An 8,161-nucleotide genomic window follows, 5' to 3' on the forward strand; every position below is an offset into this window, starting at 1 on the left:
AAAAATCATAGTAAAATAAAATCATGATGATAATGAACTTGTACTGTATTTACTGTAATATACAACTACACTGTCTCTTGTTCCCATTTGGGCTTCATAATTTCTTCTCATACTATAATATTCCGCAGAATGTTTCAGTACCAAATGGGTTCAGGACACAACAACATCACACCCACTACAGGAAAATTTAATGGTTTTCTCCTTGGAAAATACCAAATTTCAAAATCCTACACACTAGTTCATTTTCATTTCCTCTTTACCACAATTCATTATCATATCTAAAAGAAGCTCTTGGCTGAAGCCTTATACTGTCTGCAGCATGTTACTTTCTTTGCAAATTTACTTTCAGGAAACATGATAAAGAAAAGCAACATACTCCACAGGCATCCCAAGTAAAACATTATAAATTCATATTCTCTCCTGCACTAATTTAAATGGGAAGCAAGGAAGAAAAGGGAAAGCCCTTACGGTTCTCAGATGAAACTTCGCTGCTTTCATCCACCTCCACACACCGTGTCATAGTCAGAAAAACACTCCAAACAGATACTTCTGTCACTTTGCTAAACCAAAGAAGCTGCTACCATTGCCAGCAATATGTTCACACTACTTCCTGAGGTCTGTGTTCTAATAATCAGACTTTTAACAATTACATACTTTTTTTAAAAATCCTTTTTCTGAACCAACCTCAGCACCAAAACATTGGTCTCTGCTTCAAGGTTCCCCATCTTAACTGAAGAGGAATGAGAAACCAAATGCCTTCAAGTCCTGAAGGAGTTGCTTCTTGCTGTGTTCAAAGTTGAAGAAAAGAGTGAGCTTTTTCTTCCACTACCCTGTTTGGTTTCTGCCTTTAGAATTCAAAGATGTGTTTCATTCCTGGGCACCTAACAGGCTGAGATTTACATGTGAGAAAACATCCCCCAGGTTATTACCAACGAGACAAAAATTGCTCCCACCCAGATTAGCTGCCTTTCAGGAAAGAGACTGGAAAAATGGAAACAAGGGAGGGGAAGGAGATTCTATCTGAAGTTGAGGACAAGTAACACAGGTGAGTCCAAAGTAATGGAGGCAAATATAAAAAAGAATATTATTTATTATTTTCTTTATTAATACTCACATGTAACCTTTGCTTTTTACACAAAAGTCGACTTTAGAAGAATGCCTCCTCGGCTTATCATGCCCAATGGGGCTTTTTCTTTCTGGACCACTTCCCCTTCCTCCACCCCCACCCCCACATCCAAATTACTCTTACATGTTCACAGATACCACGAAAATTTTGTAAACAAGATTTGGGTTACTGGGACTTGATTTCATGAACATCCCACTTCAAAATGGAAGGCAGGTGGAGGACAGGGTAAGAAATAGGAGAAAGAGGACAAGAGAAGGCAAAGGAGAGGAGAAGAGGGGCACCTGGACAGAACGTTCAAGTCTTGCCTTTTCTGAGGGGTGTACGTGTGTATTTTGTGGCTGTTCCTTGAAATGCACTGACTCAAAACACTGACAGCAAGTGTCTGTGTGATTATTTATACATCTATAATAGAATATGTGGGCTTCCTCCGTTTGAGTCTGGACTGTGTTTGTTTAAACACACTACAATCCTCTTTATAGGTATCATCACAGGGCATCAGGTCTCCTGGGAACCCCTTTCAGAGACGGGGCTTCCGAAGCAGGGTCTTGCTGAGGTCTTTGACCTCTTCAGGGCTGTTGACCCGCTCATAGCCCAGGACGGCCATGGGCTGGTAGCAAAACTCCTCCACCTGTTTTATCTGCTGGAAGGTGAGGGCGGTCCGCCAGGCATTGGCGGCCTGCGTGGCATTGCGTGCAGATACCACGAAAGGTTTGGAGGAGGAGCCCGAGCCACTGGTCATGTTCAGGGCAAACTGCTCCATTTCAGGGCTCACCAACAGTCCCACAAAATCGTACACTCTCCGTAGTGTCTTGACGGGGTCTCCCACCAGGTCCTCGTACCGCACCACCAGGTAGTGGCCCTGCAGCCAGTCAGGGGGCTGGAGGGCCGTCTGCAGCGTCTTAGCCATACTATTGCAGATGACCTCCATAGCGCCCAGAGCGTGGTAGTCCGCGGGGCCGCCCACGCCCTCCTTCTTGGCGCCAAGTTTGTGGCCCGCCGCCTCCAGGAAGGGCATGCGGTGAGCTCGCGGGTCTCGGCTGCGCACCACCTGTAGGCTCTCACGGATGAGGCCATGGCGCGAGCGGATCCGTGAGCTCGCCACTGCGCGGGGATCACGCACCAGGTGGATGACCTTGAGGTCCAGGGCCGGGTCTCGCAGCAGTGGCGCCAACACCGCCACGTCGAAGACGCGCACACCCTTTATGACTAGTGTGCGGTACTTGCGGCACTCCTCCTCGAAACGCGCCAGGCGCTGCGGCGGGCACTTCTTGCACACGCGGTCGTCCACCAACCCCACAACCTCCTTGCGGTAGGCGGGACAGAGTGGTGAGGAGCACACCACCTTGTTGGTGGCTGCGCCGAAGATGCCCAGCGTGGTGAGGTTACGCCCCCCGCTGCCCGCGGGGCTATACAGTTGGAAGACAGAGAGGTCGCAGCGGTACAGAGCGCTCAGCATGTCCCGCGCTGCCCCCTGCAGGGAAACGGCGTCCCCCGGATACAGTTTTTGCCATACATGCCACACTGGCTCGTAGAGAAAGAACACCTCGGGATTCTGATTGAATAGCTCGCCGAAGAACGACGAGCCAGAGCGCCACGTGGTGAACACGTACACCAGCTGCCGCTTGTCCCCGACGCTCCCGGTGCCCCGAGTGCCATTGCCTGGAGGGGCCACAAACCCCGCCATCCCTGCCGCGGCTGCAGGAGCCGCCCCGACGGCGGCAGCAGGAGGGCGGTAAGGAGTGCGGAGGTCCAAACGGGCATGAGCACGGGGCGGCGCGGCCGGAGGAGGCCCCGGGCGCCCCCAGCTGCCTCCAGCTGCCCCTGCTGCGGCACCCAGCGGCCCGTCGGGGTTGCACTGCTGCAGCGGCTCCTTGTGCCACTTGTAGTCCAGGAGGTTGAGCATGGTGAGCACCAGCAGCAGTGCATAGCCCGCGCACAACACCAGCGCCTTCCTACGGAACACCTTCATTCCGAGAGGGGACGCGGGCCAGCGGCGTCCTGGGCGCCGGGGCCACTGCGGGAGCAGGGCACGCGGCGCGGCTGCAGGCGCAGCGTGGAGCAGCCGAGGGAGCGCGCCCGGGGGCAGAGCTCGCGGCGGGCTGCGGCTCATCACAGGCACAATCCGGGCCGGCGGCGCGGCGGAGGCAGCCCTGCAGCCCGGGAAGGGTGCAACGCAGCGGGCTGGCTGCTGGCGCCGGGACTCGGGCCGCGACTCCGAAGCGGGTGCGGCGGCTGGTCCCCAGCGCCCAAGGCTGGCTCTCCCATGGCAGTGGCTCCGGGAAGGACCTGCGAGGGGAAGCGGAGTGAGCGGATGCGCCCCAATCTCCCTCCCAGCCTTCTCCTCCTAAGTAACGCCCACCCTCGGTTCTGCCCGGTTCCTCCACTTACCTGCAGCCGAGGGCGCGTCCAGGAGCGGCCCCGGATCACCGCCCGGCGGACTGTCCGGATGTCACTCGTTCCTCGATTTCGCTCCCTCTCGCTTCCGCTGGGGGTCCCCGCACCTTCGAGGGGACGGAGGAGTCCGCCGACTTATCCCTGGGCAGAGTTTCCGGGCAGCGGGCGCCCTGCCGCTCTGGAAGAAAAACTTTCACCCGGCTCGGAGCCCCGCTCAGCGCTCCAGCGAACCCGGAGCGTCCCGGCTCCGGCGACGTCTCCTCTGCTCTCTCGGGACCGCAGCTTCCTGCCTCGCTCAGGGGAATGAAGCCGGCTGGGGGCGATGGCTGGGGGCTGCTTATATGGGACTCAGCTCCCGGCATAGCGGCGCAGCCCCTCTCGCTTTCGGCCTCCGTGCGGCGAATTTTCCCACCTCTCTGGCAGCGGTGGATGGGGCACAGCGCGACCCCACAGCGGCGGCGGCAGCTGCTTCCATCACCGGGAGGATGCCCGGGCGGGCAGCGCAGTCAACCCCCGCCGCTCCGCAGCCTCCGACTGGCCCAAACGACCCTGAACACACAGCGCTAGGCAAGAAAACCCAGGTGGGCAGCACTGCCCGACCCGCCCCGCCCCCGGTACCAGCCGGTTCTAGCTAACGAGATCTCTCAGCAAAGAAAGACCCCACCGCAGCCGCCGCCGCCGCGCGAAAGCGGCGCCCGGGAGGATGCTGCTACCCGACTCCCCCTACGCCGGGCGACCGCAACGCGCTGGGGCCAGCCTCTGCGCGGCTCCTGCCAGCCGGCGCCCGGTTGGTGCGCGCCGCCGTCTGTCGCCGCGGCTCCTCCCCTCCGCCGCGCGGCCCACCCCCTTCGCCGGCCCCGCCCCCGCCCCCAACGCCGCGCCAGCTCCCACAGCCGCCGCCTCGGGGATGAAAATGTGACCCGCTTTACAGCGATGCGCTGGGGCTGCAGTCCCCCGGTCCGAAGGCGTAGCTCTCTGCGCTCAAAGCGCCGGGATGCAAACGCGGGATTCGGAGCGCGTCGGTGCCGAGAGCTGCCAGAGGCTTGAATTCTGCGTGCAGCTGCCGGACTCGGCCTCATGTTTTTGCTCTCAGAAAGAGTTGGTGATAAAGTTTGGGCAGAAATCCCGTCGGCCGTCCGCTCCTTGCTTCCCTGAGGGCTGACACTGCCAGCCTCTCCGGGCACTGAGGACACCCCCCGCGCCCTGGAGCAGTGAGAGAACGCGGAGCGCCGTTCTCTGGCTTCCGACACCCTGCCAGCCCTCTCTAGCGGGTCTGTGGCTGCTCCTTCTCGAAGGAAGTAATAAATCTTTCTGACCTTGGGGGTCAGAGGAGACGCTTCAATTTTCCGGAGGGGCATGCGGGCGGGGCCGTCTTTCCGCTTTCCTGGACCTCTGGCCGGGGCTGCTCTTGTTTCATTGTGCCCCACGCTGATGCTCTCCGCATTTCCGCTCGCGGTGCTGCGTCCACTGTGATTGACGTCCTCTGGAATTGGGGTGATGGGGGAGGGGAACGCCCCATTCCAATTTGTATTAAAATACTTGTCCCGCTTCTTGGTTTTGTAGATGAGATCAAAGAACTTGACCCCAAAGGAAACACCGTTGTTGAAAGAAAATCATTTTTCAGTTGCTTTGGGTTTAAGTACTTTTGTTTAAGGTTATGAGGAAAAACTCTCTCTCCCCGCAACTCCCTCCCTCCCCAAGAACACTAAGCCGTAGCCTCAACTTCATCTGTAGAATGGGGACAGTTGTAACAGCCTCCGGAGATTGAATGGTGGTTGAGTATCAGAGCGCGCACACGGAAGATTAGACCTGAGTTCAGGCCTCCAAGTGCCGAAATCGCTGCGGGGCCTCAGGCTCAGCACCCTCGGATAAACAGAACGCTCGCTGATCTGGAGGAGTTTTGTTGCCTCCTGTCCCAACAGAGTTTTTAGAAGTTTATCAAAGTTACTGCACAATTATCTTTGTAGCATTTTGGGCAGACTTTTCAGAGGACGGTTCCAACATTAAAATATTGCTGTTTGAGCCATTATTCTTCTGTGAGTCTTACAGAATTCCCTGAGTACAAAGACGAAAAGTCACTTAACTCGCTTTCCATGGGTTTTTAACACTCTTTTTATGGATTTAGTTTCAGGGGAGAAAAATGTTCAAAGAACTTGATTTATCCTTGTTTTCCAGAAAAACCCATAATGTCACGAGTACAGTTCAGCTAATTTTTTCTCCTGGGGAGGGGGGTTGGGACAGGGACAGTAGAGCTCAAATTTTATATCCAGCTTTCTCAAATACTGTAACGTTGCCTCTGGGAGTGGGTCGAGACAGGCAAGAATCCCTGTTAACAGATGAAGGTGGCAGAGTTCAATTGAACGACTCCCCATCTTTTCCTTTTCTGGATCCCCTAGCCTCCTCTTCGCCTGCTCTCTCAAATGCCCATGCCCCTTGTTCACTCACCACTTTTCCCATGAAAACTAAAGTTACATTGGTGCATGAAAAGACTGATGGGAGAGAGAGGGATTTGGGGAGGAAAGTAATTCTCAATTTTAATATTCAACATGCTTCCAAGAAAAATAATTTCTAATATTTTTCATTTAGTTTCTGGCTTTGTGCTTACCCAGAAAAAGACTGAATTGCATTAGTCGATGTAGGGACCCTTTTTAAAAACAGTTGTTTGCATAGAAATTCTGTTGCAATTTTGTAACCCTTTACTGGTGTTGGCAAAATAGTAAATCCATTTGCCAAGTGCCCCCACAGTGAGTGCTCAGCTGGCATAAATTTACAGGTTCTGGCATCTCCACCCTCTCCTTGCTTGCAAATATTTTCCCATTTTGCATGGTGTCATGATTAATTCTGAAGTTTGTTATAGCTAATGATATCGAAAACTTCATAATGCTTTCTTTCCCGCATTTGTTTGGAAAATCCTTTCATTTTAATCTACTTATTTTAGCATAGTAATGATCCAGACATATAATACGTCACATAATAATGTCACTTGCTCAAGAGCCAGTCATGCCACAGGGCTAGCCTTGATTTCGGCTTACTGGTTTCGTTTGTCACAATTCCATCTCCCCCAGGAGCTCCTTCAGTCTCTGTCTTCTCTGCTGTCTGTTATGTTCTATTGGAAACTTGCTGTGGCTTTTTCTTAATCCTGGACAAATAGGGGGCCTAACCTTCTGGGGTGCTGTAGGCCCAGTACCCAGACTGTGGAAAATTACAGAGATCTTCAAGGATCTTGTTCCAAATGTTTGCCCCTGGGCACCAAGATAGATTCACTCCCTCATAGTTTGAACAAATATGCATTTTCAGTAGAACTTGAGATTATAGATTCAGGTTACTCATAATCCTTAATTTAAGATATGCTGCCATCGTTAGTCCAAGGGTGGCCCTTTTAAATGTCCTATGTTTTCATATAATGAATATGCATGGACCCATTACACAGCCCAAAAACCTCCAAGAGTAACCGCTCTACTTAGTTTGGAAACTTAGATGAGATGACAAAGTTCTAAGAGGAAGAAAAAAAACTTGCTTTAACAATCTCAAAAAGAAAGAAGACTACTTATGGCCGAGCACGGTGGCTCACGCCTGTAATCCCAACACTTTGGGAGGCTGAGGTGGGCATGTCACTTGAGCCCAGGAGCTTGAGACCAGCCTGGGCAACATGGCAAAACCCCATCTCTACAAAAACTACAAAAAAAGTAGCCGAGTGTGGCAGTGCATACCTGTAGTCCCAGCAACTCAGGAGACTGAGATGGGAGAATCACCTGACCCCAGGAGGTCAAGGTTGCAATGAGCCATAATGGTGCCACTGCACTCCAACCTGGACAACAGAGTGAGACCCAGTCTCAAAACAAAAAAAAAAGGAAAGAAAAGAAAAAGGTTGGGCACGGTGGCTCACGCCTGTAATCCCAGCACTTTTGGGAGGCCGAGGTGGGCAGATCACCTGAGGTCAGGAGTTTGAGACCAGCCTGAAACCCCGTCTCTGCTAAAAATACAAAAATTAGCCTGGCATGGTGGTATGCACCTGTAGTCCCAGCCACTCGGGAGGCTGAGGCAGGAGAATCGCTTGAACCCGGGAGGCAGAGGTTGCAGTGAGCCAAGATCACACCACTGCACTCCAGCCTAGGCAACAGAATGAGGCTCCATCTCAAAAAAAAAAAAAAAAAAAGAAGGAAAAGAAAGAAAAAGAAGAAAAACAGTACTTATAAATTATAACCACACTATTACCAGAGGGATTTAAAGGAGGGTTCCACCAAACTTTCAAGAACTAGATTGTTTCAGTCTCATCTCTATCAGAAAAGAGAACAAGAGGGCATATTTCCCCCAACTCATTCAAAGGGGATAATAACTACAGAGGGATTTCAGAGAAGAAATTTGGTCCTGTTCTGATTAATATATACATAAAACTCTTAAATAAAATATCAGCAAAACAAATCCAGTCAAGTGGGGAAGAAAGGACAATAAACTAGAACCAATTTGGGTTTATCCCAGGAATATGTGGTAAGTACTATAGAGGAAATAAAATATTAATATTAATGATTGAGAGTGACTGGAAGCAGCTATTTTTAAATTGGTAAAGTGAGGTTTGCAAAGAGGGGGGTGACCCTTGCAAAGAATGAAGACACATCCAGATGAAAACTGAGGGATGAGAAT

General features: G+C 52.1%; 1 protein-coding gene across 1 annotated transcript; it reads right to left on the reverse strand.

Annotated features, from left to right (window-relative positions):
* Positions 1-1,074: 1,074 nt before the first annotated feature.
* Positions 1,075-4,714, reverse strand: CHST2 (carbohydrate sulfotransferase 2). Its single transcript, XM_010381302.2, has 2 exons — positions 3,515-4,714; positions 1,075-3,412 (listed from the first exon to the last, which is right to left on the reverse strand). The coding sequence occupies exon 2, from the start codon at positions 3,234-3,236 to the stop codon at positions 1,644-1,646; it is 1,593 nt and encodes a 530-aa protein (XP_010379604.1). The 5' UTR covers positions 3,237-3,412; positions 3,515-4,714; the 3' UTR covers positions 1,075-1,643.
* Positions 4,715-8,161: the final 3,447 nt, after the last annotated feature.

This window comes from Rhinopithecus roxellana, chromosome 1 (assembly GCF_007565055.1).
Source record: "Rhinopithecus roxellana isolate Shanxi Qingling chromosome 1, ASM756505v1, whole genome shotgun sequence".
Classification (NCBI taxonomy): Eukaryota; Metazoa; Chordata; class Mammalia; order Primates; family Cercopithecidae; genus Rhinopithecus; species Rhinopithecus roxellana.

Bases quoted from the DNA above. Each gene is read 5' to 3' on its own strand.
- CHST2 (XM_010381302.2), bottom strand. From the start codon at position 3,236: ATGAGCCGCAGCCCGCCGCGAGCTCTGCCCCCGGGCGCGCTCCCTCGG.